This window comes from Argopecten irradians, chromosome 10, assembly GCF_041381155.1.
Source record: "Argopecten irradians isolate NY chromosome 10, Ai_NY, whole genome shotgun sequence".
Classification (NCBI taxonomy): domain Eukaryota; kingdom Metazoa; phylum Mollusca; class Bivalvia; order Pectinida; family Pectinidae; genus Argopecten; species Argopecten irradians.
In genome coordinates, this window is record NC_091143.1 from 2,927,723 (window position 1) to 2,948,049 (window position 20,327).

The 20,327-nt window shown below is 39.1% G+C and overlaps 1 protein-coding gene across 1 annotated transcript in view; it reads right to left on the minus strand.

The window, feature by feature from the left end:
- Window positions 1-20,327, minus strand: part of LOC138332905 (long-chain fatty acid transport protein 2-like) — a 23,747-nt gene extending 3,420 nt beyond the window's left edge. Inside the window, exons 1-10 of the mRNA XM_069280926.1 lie at window positions 20,002-20,327; window positions 12,077-12,474; window positions 11,327-11,437; window positions 7,342-7,560; window positions 5,356-5,514; window positions 4,750-4,874; window positions 2,687-2,878; window positions 1,349-1,460; window positions 846-1,041; window positions 112-209 (exon numbers count right to left, since the gene is read on the minus strand). Coding sequence (XP_069137027.1) covers window positions 112-209; window positions 846-1,041; window positions 1,349-1,460; window positions 2,687-2,878; window positions 4,750-4,874; window positions 5,356-5,514; window positions 7,342-7,560; window positions 11,327-11,437; window positions 12,077-12,437 — 1,573 coding nt within the window. The 5' untranslated portion in view covers window positions 12,438-12,474; window positions 20,002-20,327. The remainder of the gene's footprint in view (window positions 1-111; window positions 210-845; window positions 1,042-1,348; window positions 1,461-2,686; window positions 2,879-4,749; window positions 4,875-5,355; window positions 5,515-7,341; window positions 7,561-11,326; window positions 11,438-12,076; window positions 12,475-20,001) is intronic.

Sequence of the window (20,327 nt, forward strand, 5' to 3'; positions counted from 1 at the left end):
TGGTCGACGCATCGAGTGATTATTAATGAGATGAGGAAATGATTTATTATGAAAGGATTATTGCCCCACCCATAACCCTCTTTTCATGAAAATAAAAAGTTTGAAACATACCCGGTACGAGAACTCCGTACACATTAACATCCTGCGTAAACGGAAGCTTGCTAATGACGTCACAGACTTCCCGCGTGGAAACATTCTCTCCTTTCCATCTTAAAAATCGAAACAATTAGCTGTAGAATTACAAAGGATAAGTAAAAACTAAATGTTTATATAAATTAAATGACATGGCAATTTCCTGAGGGATGTTAGCGAAGCAATACTTGATACGTGTTACCAAATGAAATTAGGAAAAAATATTAAGGTGTTGGTATATGTTAAAAACGAAAGTACTGAATAATATTTGAATTGATCAAAATATTTTTAAAAAAATGGTGGCATTATGTGATATTGGTATTGTATTCAAAGTTTTTCTTTTTAACATATTGAAGTGTAGGCATTTATTCATGTGATAAAAGTCGAACTAGATTCCAAATGATATGTTTTGGCATTTAACAGTATACTAGTCTGTATGGATAAGCTTGGGCATGATGTAAATTCGTGATTTATCGCACCTGCTCAGTGCGCTTTTATTCAATGAAAACTATAAACAATGAAATTTAAAATATAATAACGAAATTAAAATGTGTTCGTCATTGAAGATAAGATGCTCAATGTTCAAGTAAGCATTCAAATATTCCTTTGGCTTCAATTCATGGTAATGACTCGCCATGCCCTCAACAATACAAACTACCTTTGTCTATAATCTCGATGTTTAATAACTAAACCATTATTATATGTTATCTTACCGAAACGTATCCCCTACTCTGTCCCGGAAGTAAATGTAGTACTGGTTGTCCATGTAAACCAAGTCCCCGAAGTTGAAGTAACGATCTCCTTCCTCAAATACGTCACGAATGATCTTCTTCTCGCTGGCTGCGAGGTCTCCCTTGTAAAATCCGGAGTAGGATGGAGGGATCCCGGATATAAGGATACCCTCCTCTCCTGTATGGAATACCAAAGTGATCAGAAAGATGTAAATAATATACAGCAAACAGTTATTTATTCCCGCTCAGATTTTAGGGCATACTCAATTCTAAAAATATTAGCACAATACGGATTTAGCACAGCTTCACCTGGCAGACCTTAGCTATTACGGACAAAATAGTCACTTTATAGAGACCGTTATTTTCACGACTTAAATTTTAAAAATCGTAAATAATGATTCTTCGGTAATTGTGCTTTAAATGAAAATTTTGGATTATTAAATAAAATAAAAGTGTTGATGACATTTAAAATTTGGATAACTCGCCTCTTTTAATCGGAATACATCTGCCTTTGTTGTTTCGGACAGGTGTGTCATTTACTACGTCATACTTAATCACGTGACTAGAAACACCAAATCTTCCTTTGGACGCCACTCGCTAAAACAGGCCAACAAAATATTTAGCAATAAATATTTAGCAAAGTAGATGACATAATTAGAAATGAAACTTAACAGTTTGAAAACATGTCCATTCTCATTCATCGTTAAGGTAGTGACCTCTTGAGATTTTTCAATAAATTTTATTACTCTGTCAAAGTTATAAACTCTTCTGATAAAAAGGTTATTTAAGGATTTTATTTTTTTGTTATTTACTAGTGTGTAAACTGCATTTTTGTACAGCTATTTTAATGGTGTAAACTGCATTTTTGTACAGATATTTTAGATGACGCGCGTCGCGTCATGTTGAAATATCTGTACAAAAAATGCAGTTGACACACCAGTAAACAACAAAAAATAAAATCATTCGTTATATTTACTGTTCGACGGACCATTTCATTTAAATTAAATGTTCAAACAAAATAAAACTTTGTTTTTTTCATTGTTATAAGATTGTTTGAACAGCCGCTCGACTGATGGAATCCCAGTACAGCTGGCTTTAATAGGAAATGTTGTCAAATTCAGAGAATACACACAATATAGTTCCACATTAACTTATTCTTTTTCATCCCATTTAAACAATATTTGTTAAATATTTTCTGATGTATGATTTTATATTAACATAACATTCATACTTGCATTATATTGAAGATTAGTCAATACAGATACAATAGGCCTAATCTGACGCGCATTCACACTACTTGCGGAAGTCAGTGTTCCGGTGTGTGTATTCTTGCGTAGCAACCACTGCGTTTACGCAAGTGTAAACGATTTCGCAGTTGGTAGGGTTATTTAGCAAAGAGATATCGGAAATATAAATATTATTGTTTAATCTTGGGTTTCTAATGAAAACTCAGCATTACGAAGATATAAATGTTATGCAGGTCTGTACCATACAAGGTTATAATAAATAAATATACCGCGACGAAATAAACCGTTTGTATCCAGCAACATGGTACTATTTATATTTGTTGTTATTCAATGGTCGATGAAGTAGGATCAAGTGTTAATGGAAGTAACAAGAGACGACACAAGGAACAAAGAGCAACATGTTGTGATATCGACGTTCACAATAAATGAAGGTCACACTATAGTTTGCTACAATATCAAATGTGAGTCGTTGTTTGAAGGCATTTATGTTCATGATGCATTATATTTTTTATTGTTTTAGTCTCGTAAAATAAACTACGTAAAATAAGGAAGGTAAATGCATTGAAATATACTTGCCATGATAGGCGACCATCTACCAATAGCACCCACTCGCCCTGTGACGTTGATGAACGTTGTCGTTCCTTCTGTGGCACCAAAGAACTCGGCGATCCAAGGGATGCGGAAGCGCGTGCGGTACTCTTCCCAGATGTCCGGTCTCAAGCCATTTCCTACCGCCACACGGACAGTATGAACCCCATCTAGATCATCCTGATAGTGTAATTATGGAACATCTATATGTAACCTTCTTTAATAACGATTAGACAAGAAACAATTAGAATAATAGCCTATCCCAACAAACGAACAGAAACTTTATGATAGTTATAGTATAATATAACATTTATTTGTAATACCTTCTTCAATAGTAATAGCGATGGTATACACAAGAACCAATTATAATTAATAGTCTATCCGAACAAACGAATAGAAACTGTATGGTAGTAATAGTATAATATAACATCTATAGAAGTGGCAGTTTATCCATAAACAGCATTGAGGAAATATCACGTTATTGTAAAATAGCAGTTGTCACATTAAGTTTCTCATTTCTTTAGGATGGATCTTCATTTTGGTAGTGTGAACTCAGTTAGCAACGACAATATCTTATGAGTCGCGTATGTTAGTTACAAATTGAGTTCATACTACCGTAATCGTAGTCAAGATGAAGATAATTTAGATTAATTTCTCTCTGATTGGCTTAGACAGAATACAACTGGTAACTACAGTCGCAGAGGTTGCCAGGTTAAATAAAATGTGTGAAACATTTGTATTTCTTTCTGAAGTGGTGAAATCAAGACTTTCAGGGGATGTAGAAAATGCCTTTTAGTATGGTGTGGGTAGAGTTTCCTTGCCTCTGTTCATGATGAGGATTCACTCTAGTTTCTCCATTGGCAACGCCTCTGATTCGACAAGTCTATCACCAAACGATATGATTGCAATACAATTGATATGTGATATCATTGCTTTTCAAAATAAAAGAAATGCCTATATATATACAGTAAGAAGTCTGTTATATTTTGAGAAGTATGCTTGATTGTTTTACCAGAGGATTTGTTTTGAGTTCTCACTTATCCAACAACACATCCTCCAACAACCAAGCATACCTCTCAAAATCTATCGGCATTTCTTCTCTTTTGAAAAACAGTGATATCGCATATCAATTTGAATACTTTTGGGACCTTGAAGGGGTACTGACAGATTTCTCCTATGTACTGTACCTTTGGGACCTTGAAGAGGTACTGACAGATTTCCCCTATGTACTGTACCTTTGGGACCTTGAGGGGGTACTGACAGATTTCCCCTATGTACTGTACCTTTGGGACCTTGAGGAGGTACTGACAGATTTCCCCTATGTACTGTACCTTTGGGACCTTGAGGGGGTACTGACAGATTTCCCCTATGTACTGTACCTTTGGGACCTTGAGGCGATACTGACAGATTTCCCCTATGTACTGTACCTTTGGGACCTTGAGGAGGTACCGACAGATTTCCCCTATGTACTGTACCTTTGGGACCTTGAAGGGGTACTGACAGATTTCCCCTATGTACTGTACCTTTGGGACCTTGAGGAGGTACTGACAGATTTCCCCTATGTACTGTACCTTTGGGACCTTGAGGGGGTACTGACAGATTTCCCCTATGTACTGTACCTTTGGGACCTTGAGGGGGTACTGACAGATTTCCCCTATGTACTGTACCTTTGGGACCTTGAGGAGGCACTGACAGATTTCCCCTATGTACTGTACCTTTGGGACCTTGAGGGGGTACTGACAGATTTCCCCTATGTACTGTACCTTTGGGACCTTGAGGAGGTACTGACAGATTTCCCCTATGTACTGTACCTTTGGGACCTTGAGGGGGTACTGACAGATTTCCCCTATGTACTGTACCTTTGGGACCTTGAGGAGGTACTGACAGATTTCCCCTATGTACTGTACCTTTGGGACCTTGAAGAGGTACTGACAGATTTCCCCTATGTACTGTACCTTTGGGACCTTGAGGGGGTACTGACAGATTTCCCCTATGTACTGTACCTTTGGGACCTTGAGGCGATACTGACAGATTTTCCCTATGTACTGTACCTTTGGGACCTTGAGGAGGTACCGACACAGCTCCCCTATGTACTGTACCACTGTCACTTTGTATTTCCGTACATCCTCCCAATAATGTCGAGCTGAAAACTTCTTACGGAGCACTATTGTCGCACCTAAACAATATGAATCATTATATGTGATAGTACAGAAAACATTCAATCAAAATTGACTTGATACCTCAGATTGTGGGTACTTAGATGAAGGCTTTCAAGATATAACTTGATTATTCTGTTCTTGATGATGACACTCTCCATTTTGTTTTATAATGTAACATAAGAAGTCACAAGTCATTATTTGTTATCATCACTACAAGAGTATATTATGATATAAGAAAGAGCGTTGCCAATTGGTAAAAAGTTTGCATTGTATTGCCTATAGTAAAAATACAAATTGAAGAAATATTCTATATATCATATTTACAATAAAGATCATGAAATGAAGATGATAAAATGTTCAATGGAGATAATAAATTTTACAACTAGGATGATTTCAAACATTGAAGTAATGCAGCGACATTGAACACGAACCAGTCGTTATCTGTCTATTTTATCCAAGAAATTGCGGGCATCGAGAAGTGACTTTATAAATATTTACCGACGTCTATGGTGTTGAAGAGTCCGTGCCCACAGGCGGCGCTGTGGTAGAGAGGTGTGACGACATACACTACGTCATTCTCATTATACCACACCTGTTGGTAGAACTTGGACAGACCTATCGCTTTGGCTTGGTTTACTAACGCTGGCTTGGGCAAACCTGGAAGATTCATATAGAGGAATCAGGATACAGATAATGGAAGAATGGTGGTTAGGTTACAAAGTGATGTAAAGGTGTCCGACTAAAGAATGGTGGTTAGGTTACAAAGTGATGTAAAGGTGTCCGACTAAAGAATGGTGGTTAGGTTACAAAGTGATGTAAAGGTGTCCGACTAAAGAATGGTGGTTAGGTTACAAAGTGATGTAAAGGTGTCCGACTAAAGAATGGTGGTTAGGTTACAAAGTGATGTAAAGGTGTCCGACTAAAGAATGGTGGTTAGGTTACAAAGTGATGTAAAGGTGTCCGACTAAAGAATGGTGGTTAGGTTACAAAGTGATGTAAAGGTGTCCGACTAAAGAATGGTGGTTAGGTTACAAAGTGATGTAAAGGTGTCCGACTAAAGAATGGTGGTTAGGTTACAAAGTGATGTAAAGGTGTCCGACTAAAGAATGGTGGTTAGGTTACAAAGTGATGTAAAGGTGTCCGACTAAAGAATGGTGGTTAGGTTACAAAGTGATGTAAAGGTGTCCGACTAAAGAATGGTGGTTAGGTTACAAAGTGATGTAAAGGTGTCCGACTAAAGAATGGTGGTTAGGTTACAAAGTGATGTAAAGGTGTCCGACTAAAGAATGGTGGTTAGGTTACAAAGTGATGTAAAGGTGTCCGACTAAAGAATGGTGGTTAGGTTACAAAGTGATGTAAAGGTGTCCGACTAAAGAATGGTGGTTAGGTTACAAAGTGATGTAAAGGTGTCCGACTAAAGAATGGTGGTTAGGTTACAAAGTGATGTAAAGGTGTCCGACTAAAGAATGGTGGTTAGGTTACAAAGTGATGTAAAGGTGTCCGACTAAAGAATGGTGGTTAGGTTACAAAGTGATGTAAAGGTGTCCGACTAAAGAATGGTGGTTAGGTTACAAAGTGATGTAAAGGTGTCCGACTAAAGAATGGTGGTTAGGTTACAAAGTGATGTAAAGGTGTCCGACTAAAGAATGGTGGTTAGGTTACAAAGTGATGTAAAGGTGTCCGACTAAAGAATGGTGGTTAGGTTACAAAGTGATGTAAAGGTGTCCGACTAAAGAATGGTGGTTAGGTTACAAAGTGATGTAAAGGTGTCCGACTAAAGAATGGTGGTTAGGTTACAAAGTGATGTAAAGGTGTCCGACTAAAGAATGGTGGTTAGGTTACAAAGTGATGTAAAGGTGTCCGACTAAAGAATGGTGGTTAGGTTACAAAGTGATGTAAAGGTGTCCGACTAAAGAATGGTGGTTAGGTTACAAAGTGATGTAAAGGTGTCCGACTAAAGAATGGTGGTTAGGTTACAAAGTGATGTAAAGGTGTCCGACTAAAGAATGAATTTGATAGAGCAACAAGAAGACACATGACAGCATGAACATAACGCAGTCTCCCAAAACACGCACCTCGCACTTAACACACAACACACCGCATACATGGGAGGCCGTCCTTACATGACCCTGGCTGTTAATAGGACGTTAAAATAATAAAACAAACAAAGTTGACAAACATTAAAATGTATGTACTAGTATTTGCTTAATCTATCAAACATAAGTGAGGAATAGTGGTTTTTATAGCATTCTAGGTCACGATTAAAATATTTACGCATTTCTAGTTCGTCTTTGCTCAAATAATTTTAAAAGGATGTTAAAGTTTAACACAAAGCATAAGATACATCAATTTAGCTAGCTTGTTATATCGACAGTATTTAAAATGTTTCCCTGACTACTTGAACAAATCTCATCCGTTTTACCACAAATGTAAATTTCATCGACTTTAATATACCGGGCACGTGGTGTATCTACTGCAACTTACCTGTAGTACCGGAAGTGTAGATGTAACAGACTAAGGATTTCAGTGTCAGTTGGGATCGAACAGTTTTACAAATTTCTGCTGGACATACTCTTAGAAGTTCCGTGTCCATTGACAGGTATCTATCAGGGAGTTCGGATCCTGCTTTTCCATATACATAGATCGGAATATCAGCTGGGAGTTTGTCTTTTATGGCATCAATGGAGTCTAGGAGCTCGTCACCTGAGGTAGAGATTTGTCTATCTTTATGTATTATACAGACAACGTAGCCACAGTAATGATATTTTTAGTCTTAAGGTTATACTACAATATCTCAAAACACACAAATTCGTAACTTACATACATCAGGACTACTTCTCTACACATCCAATATGATAGAGAAAAGTCGAAAGAATCTTTACTTCAATGCAATCTCACTCACTTAGATATGCAGCATTTCTCTACACATTTCACTAGTATGAAAACAAATCTCGCTTTTAATGCCTTTACGGGCAAGAGGACCATAAACTATTCAATGTGTTATGATTTCATATGGGTTACCTTAACATATGATAATTCTGTTCTATTGCAGAAAATGATATAAACATGATATTACTAAAATGAAAAATAATTGTTCTTATTGGTGCTCTATGCATATACATTATAGATTTAAAATGATACTATTATATTTTGTTATTTGCATTGTCGTCCTACCGATTCCGAGCCGACACTTACCATCTCCTATGATAATGACTACACTTACTCCTTACCTTACCGTCTCCTATGATAATGACTTACACTTACCGTCTCCTATGATAATGACTTACACTTACCACTCCTATGATAATTACTTACACTTACCGTCTCCTATGATAATGACTTACACTTACCGTCTCCTATGATAATGACTTACACTTACCGTCTCCTATGATAATGACTTACACTTACCGTCTCCTATGATAATGACTTACACTTACCGTCTCCTATGATAATAACTTACACTTACCGTCTCCTATGATAATGACTTAACACACTTACCGTCTCCTATGATAATGACTTACACTTACCATCTCCTATGATAATGACTTACACTTACCATCTCCTATGATAATGACTTACACTTACCATCTCCTATGATAATGACTTACACTTACCATCTCCTATGATAATGACTTACACTTACCATCTCCTATGATAATGACTTACACTTACCATCTCCTATGATAATGACTTACACTTACCGTCTCCTATGATAATGACTTACACTTACCATCTCCTATGATAATGACTTACACTTACCGTCTCCTATGATAATGACTTACACTTACCATCTCCTATGATAATGACTTACACTTACCATCTCCTATGATAATGACTTACACTTACCATCTCCTATGATAATGACTTACACTTACCATCTCCTATGATAATGACTTACACTTACCGTCTCCTATGATAATGACTTACACTTACCATCTCCTATGATAATGACTTACACTTACCGTCTCCTATGATAATGACTTACACTTACCATCTCCTATGATAATGACTTACACTTACCGTCTCCTATGATAATGACTTACACTTACCATCTCCTATGATAATGACTTACACTTACCGTCTCCTATGATAATGACTTACACTTACCATCTCCTATGATAATGACTTACACTTACCGTCTCCTATGATAATGACTTACACTTACCATCTCCTATGATAATGACTTACACTTACCATCTCCTATGATAATGACTTACACTTACCATCTCCTATGATAATGACTTACACTTACCGTCTCCTATGATAATGACTTACACTTACCGTCTCCTATGATAATGACTTACACTTACCGTCTCCTATGATAATGACTTACACTTACCGTCTCCTATGATAATGACTTACACTTACCGTCTCCTATGATAATGACTTACACTTACCATCTCCTATGATAATGACTTACACTTACCGTCTCCTATGATAATGACTTACACTTACCATCTCCTATGATAATGACTTACACTTACCGTCTCCTATGATAATGACTTACACTTAACCGTCTCCTATGATAATGACTTACACTTACCGTCTCCTATGATAATGACTTACACTAACCGTCTCCTATGATAATGACTTACACTTACCGTCTCCTATGATAATGACTTACACTTACCGTCTCCTATGATAATGACTTACACTTACCATCTCCTATGATAATGACTTACACTTACCGTCTCCTATGATAATGACTTACACTTACCATCTCCTATGATAATGACTTACACTTACCGTCTCCTATGATAATGACTTACACTTACCGTCTCCTATGATAATGACTTACACTTACCATCTCCTATGATAATGACTTACACTTACCATCTCCTATGATAATGACTTACACTTACCGTCTCCTATGATAATGACTTACACTTACCATCTCCTATGATAATGACTTACACTTACCGTCTCCTATGATAATGACTTACACTTACCATCTCCTATGATAATGACTTACACTTACCGTCTCCTATGATAATGACTTACACTTACCATCTCCTATGATAATGACTTACACTTACCGTCTCCTATGATAATGACTTACACTTACCGTCTCCTATGATAATGACTTACACTTACCGTCTCCTATGATAATGACTTACACTTACCGTCTCCTATGATAATGACTTACACTTACCGTCTCCTATGATAATGACTTACACTTACCGTCTCCTATGATAATGACTTACACTTACCATCTCCTATGATAATGACTTACACTTACCATCTCCTATGATAATGACTTACACTTACCATCTCCTATGATAATGACTTACACTTACCGTCTCCTATGATAATGACTTACACTAACCGTCTCCTATGATAATGACTTACACTTACCGTCTCCTATGATAATGACTTACACTTACCGTCTCCTATGATAATGACTTACACTTACCGTCTCCTATGATAATGACTTACACTTACCGTCTCCTATGATAATGACTTACACTTACCGTCTCCTATGATAATGACTTACACTTACCGTCTCCTATGATAATGACTTACACTTACCATCTCCTATGATAATGACTTACACTTACCGTCTCCTATGATAATGACTTACACTTACCGTCTCCTATGATAATGACTTACACTTACCATCTCCTATGATAATGACTTACACTTACCATCTCCTATGATAATGACTTACACTTACCGTCTCCTATGATAATGACTTACACTTACCATCTCCTATGATAATGACTTACACTTACCGTCTCCTATGATAATGACTTACACTTACCATCTCCTATGATAATGACTTACACTTACCGTCTCCTATGATAATGACTTACACTAACCGTCTCCTATGATAATGACTAACACTAACCGTCTCCTATGATAATGACTTACACTAACCGTCTCCTAATGATAATGACTTTAATGACTTACACTAACCGTCTCCTATGATAATGACTTACACTTACCGTCTCCTATGATAATGACTTACACTTACCGTCTCCTATGATAATGACTTACACTTACCGTCTCCTATGATAATGACTTACACTTACCATCTCCTATGATAATGACTTACACTTACCGTCTCCTATGATAATGACTTACACTTACCGTCTCCTATGATAATGACTTACACTTACCATCTCCTATGATAATACCACTTACACTTACCGTCTCCTATGATAATGACTTACACTTACCGTCTCCTATGATAATGACTTACACTTACCATCTCCTATGATAATGACTTACACTTACCGTCTCCTATGATAATGACTTACACTTACCGTCTCCTATGATAATGACTTACACTTACCATCTCCTATTATAATAACTTACACTAACCGTCTCCTATATTAATGACTTACACTTACCATCTCCTATGATAATAACTTACACTTACCGTCTCCTATATTAATGACTTACACTTACCATCTCCTATGATAATAACTTACACTTACCGTCTCCTATGATAATGACTTTCACTTACCATCTCCTATGATAATGACTTTGGCGTCACTAACCACAATGGAATGGAGTAACGGTCCAGATTTGTTATGGTAGTTGATGAAGGCGTCAACAAGTCCAAGCTTCAGCAGACCTAGTTATAAAACAAGATTACAGATGGACGAAATTCGTCATCACCTGGAGACACCCAGCAGCAGTATTAAAACATGTTTATCAGACATTCTGATAAGGTGTTATACCAGATATGAAGAAAGGATCGATTATCCTCCCTTTGGCTGAACCAGTCCAGAGGTATTCAATTCAGACATATAAAGATAGCTACATAGCGGTGTTTATTAATCATACAGAAAGTGGGATACGCCTATTGATACACTTAAAAGATATGGGGGATATGGGAAGATGCATTAGTAAGAAGATGAAATTAAAGTCATGCCGTTTGAGTCATGCCGTTTGTTCCCTTACCAGTAAAATAGCAACAAAACTAGCTTTACGTGTACCAACAGTACATGCTATCTTCGACTCCTGCTTGAACATTAACAAAACGATTTGTTGATGACAAATTAGTTTATTTCTTACTCACTGATCAAACTACTACTATACATTTCACTAACCGACAGCTAGCGAGCGATATCTCTAATCGAGCTGAAATTGTGAAGGACTGTTTACTTTTGGAAAATCTTGCAACCGTATCATCTAATCAGAAGAGGTGATACAAATGGTGATATCAATATAAGATCCAATGAAAATACTTGTTATATGTACTAATACTTACCGAGCAGTGTCCACACAAATGCTGGTTCATTATAAATGACAGTGGCTACAGCGTCCCCTTGTTTAAGTCCCCAGGTCATGGCAAGGTTCGCCACTCTATTGGCCATACTATTCACAAATTCATACGTGTAAATTCTGTCTTCGAAAAGAATAAATGTTTTCTTGGGTACCCGCTTGACTTGCTCCTCAAACATATCGATGATAAAACGCCCACTTTTGGCGTCTCGGATGCTTTTTGTTGCTTGTCGATTGGTCGACCGAATGGTTGTCATGTCATCCTGTAGCCATGGGAACCAAAGCCGCCATGCTAATGTGGCCACCCCTCCGGCCGCTCCTAGAATAACCCCATCTCTTTTTGACATAGTTATAACCCTCTATTTTGAGCCAACTCCTATAAATCTGTTCAAAAGAGAAAGCAAGTTTTAGTTACAATGGATAGGTACCATTCTCCAACCAAAAGATAACATCGTACATTATTTACACCATGCGACTATACAACCTTGGGAAGTCAATAACATGGGTGAGATCGCGAAAGACAATCACTTCGTAATATAAAATCGACTTTTAATATTTGTTATCTCTATTCATAGCACGTAGTTAAAATGTGCTCAAAACTCATCTAAACAAGAGATCTCAGAGGGATCTTGGCGCCCACCAAAGAATGATCTATGTCTGACAATGGAAAGAGGTATCTTTTCCCTGCTTTTCAAACTTTTCCAAACATACAACATATGAAATTTAAGACAGGTCGCTTCATTACTTTCTGAGAAACAGCGGTGAAATCCAAGATGGCGGCCGGTTGGCCATCCTATTGAACGATCAGTCACAAAGGTACTATGCACAACTAAATCCAAAGGGGAACCTATACGCATGAAATATGAGAGATATCGCTTCAGTAATTTCTGACAAATAGCGATAACTTTCAAAATTCAAGATGGAAGTCGGTTGGCCATTATGTTGATCGATCTGTCCTTCAATCCAATATGCACAAATAGAGTACTAGGGGAACCTTCATATGAAATTTGAGACAGATCCCTTCAGTACTTTCTGAGCAATAGCGGTAACAAACTTTAACTATCAAAATCCAAGATGGCTGTCTGGCGGCCATTTTGTTCACTGATCGGTCCCAAAATGAAATATGCACAACTAGGGTCCAAGGGGAATCTACATATGGAATTTGGGAAACATTCCTTCAGTACTTTCTGAGCAATAGCGGTAACAAACTTTAACTATCAAAATCCAATATGGCCGCCGGTCAGCCATCTTGTTCACAGATCGGTCTCAAAATGCAATATGCACAATTGGGGTCCTAGAGGAATCTAACTCTGAAATTTGAGAAAGATACCTTCTGTACTTTCTGAGAAATAGCGGTAACAAACTTTAACTATCAAAATCCAAGATGGCTGACGGACACAGTGACGGTCAGCCATCTTGTTGACCGATCGGTCCTTAAATCCAATATGCACAACTTGGGTCCTAGGGGAACCTATACATGAAATTTGAGACAGATCCCTTCAGTACTTTCTGAGAAATAGCGGTAACAAACTTTAATTATCAAAATCCAAAATCATATAAATGGATGTCTGGCGGCCATCTTGTTCACCAATTGGTCCCAAAATTCAATATGCACAACTAGGGGCCTAGGGGAACCTACATATGAGATTTGAATAGCGGTAACAGGAATTGTAAACGGACGGACGGACGGACCAAGGAGGAAATGCGATTTGAATAAAAAATCGATTAATAGAAAAGGTTTTGATAGAAATAAAATTGATTTAGGCTTAAAAAAAGTCTTTATGTTTGTTAAATTTCTTGATTTTTTCACTCAATGTTGAAAGCCGGAAACACACCTTGATTATTCTATAAATGAATCCTAAAAAAGCCGAAATCATATTTGATTTATTTAAATTATTGATAACGAGATAAATAATGCTTCCCTTTTTTTATATCAGCTATCAGCTTTGGCTTTTACATGTAATAAGCATTTGACAATGTGACAATTTATCATGATCAAACATATTACCATTTATAGAGATCATTTCGATATGGGATAGTGCATGCAGGTAAGAAGATGAAACTTGTCTAAGTAAATATCTGGTACACACGCCACCCCCTAACTCTAACCCTGCAGGTAAGGAGATGAAACTTGTCTAAGTAAATATCTGGTACACACGCCACCCCCTAACTCTAACCCTAACCCTGCAGGTAAGGAGATGAAACTTGTCTAAGTAAATATCTGGTACACACGCCACCCCCTAACTCTAACCCTGCAGGTAAGGAGATGAAACTTGTCTAAGTAAATATCTGGTACACACGCCACCCCCTAACTCTAACTCTAACCCTGCAGGTAAGGAGATGAAACTTGTCTAAGTAAATATCTGGTACACACGCCACCCCCTAACTCTAAGATGAAACTGCTAGTAAATTCTGGTACACACGCCACCCCTAACCCTAACCCTGCAGGTAAGGAGATGAAACTTGTCTTAGTAAATATCTGGTACACACGCCACCCCCTAACTCTAACTCTAACCCTGCAGGTAAGGAGATGAAACTTGTCTAAGTAAATATCTGGTACACACGCCACCCCCTAACTCTAGCCCTAACCCTGCAGGTAAGGAGATGAAACTTGTCTAAGTAAATATCTGGTACACACGCCACCCCCTAACTCTAACTCTAACCCTGCAGGTAAGGAGATGAAACTTGTCTAAGTAAATATCTGGTACACACGCCACCCCCTAACTCTAACCCTGCAGGTAAGGAGATGAAACTTGTCTAAGTAAATATCTGGTACACACGCCACCCCCTAACTCTAACTCTAACCCTGCAGGTAAGGAGATGAAACTTGTCTAAGTAAATATCTGGTACACACGCCACCCCCTAACTCTAACCCTGCAGGTAAGGAGATGAAACTTGTCTAAGTAAATATCTGGTACACACGCCACCCCCTAACTCTAAACTCTAACCCTGCAGGTAAGGAGATGAAACTTGTCTAGTAAATATCTGGTATACACGCCACCCCCTAACTCTAAACCTAACCCTGCAGGTAAGGAGATGAAACTTGTCTAAGTAAATATCTGGTACACACGCCACCCCCTAACTCTAACTCTAACCCTGCAGGTAAGGAGATGAAACTTGTCTAAGTAAATATCTGGTACACACGCCACCCCCTAACTCTAACTCTAACCCTGCAGGTAAGGAGATGAAACTTGTCTAAGTAAATATCTGGTACACACGCCACCCCCTAACTCTAACTCTAACCCTGCAGGTAAGGAGATGAAACTTGTCTAAGTAAATATCTGGTACACACGCCACCCCCTAACTCTAACTCTAACCCTGCAGGTAAGGAGATGAAACTTGTCTAGTAAATATCTGGTACACACGCCACCCCCTAACTCTAAACTCTAACCCTGCAGGTAAGGAGATGAAACTTGTCTAAGTAAATATCTGGTACACACGCCACCCCCTAACTCTAACTCTAACCCTGCAGGTAAGGAGATGAAACTTGTCTAAGTAAATATCTGGTACACACGCCACCCCCCTCTAACTCTAAACTCTAACCCTGCAGGTAAGGAGATGAAACTTGTCTAAGTAAATATCTGGTACACACGCCACCCCCTAACTCTAACTCTAACCCTGCAGGTAAGGAGATGAAACTTGTCTAAGTAAATATCTGGTACACACGCCACCCCCTAACTCTAACTCTAACCCTGCAGGTAAGGAGATGAAACTTGTCTAAGTAAATATCTGGTACACACGCCACCCCCTAACTCTAACTCTAACCCTGCAGGTAAAGGAGATGAAACTTGTCTAAGTAAATATCTGGTACACACGCCACCCCCTAACTCTAACTCTAACCCTGCAGGTAAGGAGATGAAACTTGTCTAAGTAAATATCTGGTACACACGCCACCCCCTAACTCTAACTCTAACCCTGCAGGTAAGGAGATGAAACTTGTCTAAGTAAATATCTGGTACACACACGCCACCCCCTAACTCTAACTCTAACCCTGCAGGTAAGGAGATGAAACTTGTCTAAGTAAATATCTGGTACACACGCCACCCCCTAACTCTAACTCTAACCCTGCAGGTAAGGAGATGAAACTTGTCTAAGTAAATATCTGGTACACACACGCCACCCCCTAACTCTAACTCTAACCCTGCAGGTAAGGAGATGAAACTTGTCTGAGTAAATATCTGGTACACACGCCACCCCTAACTCTAACTCTAACCCTGCAGGTAAGGAGATGAAACTTGTCTAAGTAAATATCTGGTACACACGCCACCCCCTAACTCTAACTCTAACCCTGCAGGTAAGGAGATGAAACTTGTCTAAGTAAATATCTGGTACACACGCCACCCCCTAACTCTAACTCTAACCCTGCAGGTAAGGAGATGAAACTTGTCTAAGTAAATATCTGGTACACACGCCACCCCCTAACTCTAAACTCTAACCCTGCAGGTAAGGAGATGAAACTTGTCTAAGTAAATATCTGGTACACACGCCACCCCCTAACTCTAACTCTAACCCTGCAGGTAAGGAGATGAAACTTGTCTAGTAAATATCTGGTACACACGCCACCCCCTAACTCTAACTCTAACCCTGCAGGTAAGGAGATGAAACTTGTCTAAGTAAATATCTGGTACACACGCCACCCCCTAACTCTAACTCTAACCCTGCAGGTAAGGAGATGAAACTTGTCTGAGGAAAGAATAAATATCTGGTACACACGCCACCCCCTAACTCTAACTCTAACCCTGCAGGTAAGGAGATGAAACTTGTCTAAGTAAATATCTGGTACACACGCCACCCCCTAACTCTAACTCTAACCCTGCAGGTAAGGAGATGAAACTTGTCTAAGTAAATATCTGGTACACACGCCACCCCCTAACTCTAACTCTAACCCTGCAGGTAAGGAGATGAAACTTGTCTAAGTAAATATCTGGTACACACGCCACCCCCTAACTCTAACTCTAACCCTGCAGGTAAGGAGATGAAACTTGTCTAAGTAAATATCTGGTACACACGCCACCCCTAACTCTAACTCTGCAGGTAAGGAGATGAAACTTGTCTAAGTAAATATCTGGTACACACGCCACCCCCTAACTCTAACTCTAACCCTGCAGGTAAGGAGATGAAACTTGTCTAAGTAAATATCTGGTACACACGCCACCCCCTAACTCTAACTCTAACCCTGCAGGTAAGGAGATGAAACTTGTCTAAGTAAATATCTGGTACACACGCCACCCCCTAACTCTAACTCTAACCCTGCAGGTAAGGAGATGAAACTTGTCTAAGTAAATATCTGGTACACACGCCACCCCCTAACTCTAACTCTAACCCTGCAGGTAAGGATATGAAACTTGTCTAAGTAAATATCTGGTACACACGCCACCCCCTAACTCTAACTCTAACCCTGCAGGTAAGGAGATGAAACTTGTCTTAAGTAAATATCTGGTACACACGCCACCCCCCTAACTCTAACCCTAACCCTGCAGGTAAGGAGATGAAACTTGTCTAAGTAAATATCTGGTTACACCACACGCCACCCCCTAACTCTAACTCTAACCCTGCAGGTAAGGAGATGAAACTTGTCTAAGTAAATATCTGGTACACACGCCACCCCCTAACTCTAACCCTGCAGGTAAGGAGATGAAACTTGTCTAAGTAAATATCTGGTACACACGCCACCCCCTAACTCTAACCCTGCAGGTAAGGAGATGAAACTTGTCTAAGTAAATATCTGGTACACACGCCACCCCCTAACTCTAACCCTAACCCTGCAGGTAAGGAGATGAAACTTGTCTGAGTAAATATCTGGTACACACTCCACCCCCTAACTCTAACTCTAACCCTGCAGGTAAGGAGATGAAACTTGTCTAAGTAAATATCTGGTACACACGCCACCACCCCCTAACTCTAACCCTAACCCTGCAGGTAAGGAGATGAAACTTGTCTAAGTAAATATCTGGTACACACGCCACCCCCTAACTCTAACCCTGCAGGTAAGGAGATGAAACTTGTCTAAGTAAATATCTGGTACACACGCCACCCCCTAACTCTAACCCTAACCCTGCAGGTAAGGAGATGAAACTTGTCTGAGTAAATATCTGGTACACACGCCACCCCCTAACTCTAACTCTAACCCTGCAGGTAAGGAGATGAAACTTGTCTGAGTAAATATCTGGTACACACGCCACCCCCCCTAACTCTAACCCTAACCCTGCAGGTAAGGAGATGAAACTTGTCTGAGTAAATATCTGGTACACACGCCACCCCCTAACTCTAACTCTAACCCTGCAGGTAAGGAGATGAAACTTGTCTAAGTAAATATCTGGTACACACGCCACCCCCTAACTCTAACTCTAACCCTGCAGGTAAGGAGATGAAACTTGTCTGAGTAAATATCTGGTACACACACGCCACCCCCTAACTCTAACCCTAACCCTGCAGGTAAGGAGATGAAAACTTGTCTAAGTAAATATCTGGTACACACGCCACCCCCTAACTCTAACCCTAACCCTGCAGGTAAGGAGATGAAACTTGTCTGAGTAAATATCTGGTACACACGCCACCCCCTAACTCTAACCCTAACCCTGCAGGTAAGGAGATGAAACTTGTCTAAGTAAATATCTGGTACACACGCCACCCCCTAACTCTAACTCTAAACCCTGCAGGTAAGGAGATGAAACTTGTCTGAGTAAATATCTGGTACACACGCCACCCCCTAACTCTAACCCTAACCCTGCAGGTAAGGAGATGAAACTTGTCTTAGTAAATATCTGGTACTACACGCCATATGAGAACAGTGTTTTGTGTCGATATAAGTACAAAATTTAATGTTCACTTAAAATGAATTGTCCTTAAACTTAACGTACACAGAGTCCGGGTACAGAATTTCAGTGCAATATCGGGTAAATGGCGGGTACAACAAAACCTACCATGACGGATTACCTAATATGAACAAGAGTCGAGTGCTGGTGATTCCTCGCCTACATGTAGTTGTTGAATTTGTTGATTAATGGCAGAGATAGCCTATTTGTATTTGCAATGGGAAAATGTCACCAAAAAAGTGAATTGATTGCATACAAAATTTGTTCAAGGAATATGAGTGCATTTGACCTACATGTACATGTAGATTTCAGTGGATGGCTTGTACATAGTGTTATATCTCTCTGTCACTCAGGGGGTGACGGAGCATGCTTCTTTGGCTCAGTCCAGTAGAGCCGTAGTTTTTCACACACCGGAGACCCGGGTTTCGATACCTGGTTGGGGCACGCGACAGGAATGTGTACTTTCCCTGTTCTTCTACAGTATAACGACAGTGAGAAAATCTGACTGGAATTTCCATGTTCATAGTGAAATAAAGTTATGTTAATATATTATATCGTATTTGAAGTTGTCTTTTTCACATATGACAAAAAAAATGTATTATTGGATATTTTGGAATTAAATTTGTACATATTTGTATCCATGTTTGACGAATAACGGGTGACTTTTGTAGATGCAGGTGCACCTCTTACAAAGCGAGCCGTTGGTTCTCTTGTCCTTTTATAATAAACAGTAGACTTTCTCACAACCTACGTTACAAGTCCCTGTGGCCAAGAGGACAAATGCTCAACAATATATTAACGCCTGTCCGTCCGCCCGTGACCGACAACTTTATAGTCGGGCAGACAATTTTTGCCATATAGCTGATGGAGCTTTCACTGCTTCGTCATCCGTCATATCAATATCGGTTAGCTCTAAGGTCAGTTTCCGTGGAAATTTAAACACATAAAACCACTGACAAGGTCACCAAACGTCGAGGATTTTATCCTACAGATTAATTACGGCTTTCTGCAAAAAGTACGTTTTCAAAATTGGATAAAATACTTGAAACTTCCTACTGGATTTCTATAAAGAGTTTTTGTATAGTCTTACACTGACCTGTTGTTATCCCGCTATCTCCTTGTCATTTCTGCATTCCAACTTATCACCTATTCTTCTCAAGGTGCATGAGCTTGCTTATAATATCAGCGACAAACTCGTCTCGTACCTGATAAACAATTGAGGGGCCATCTCAAAAGCTCTCACACACTGTCACAGATAAGGCTGAAGATAATAAAAGTACTTACACATTATATACCATTAAGGCCATACTGACCCGTCTCTTTCGCCATATAAATGACGATTTATCATATACACGGGACCATCTGTAAATGTCTCTAGTATGGTCCATATCTTGTTTGAGTCAAGGTCAATATATGTATAGG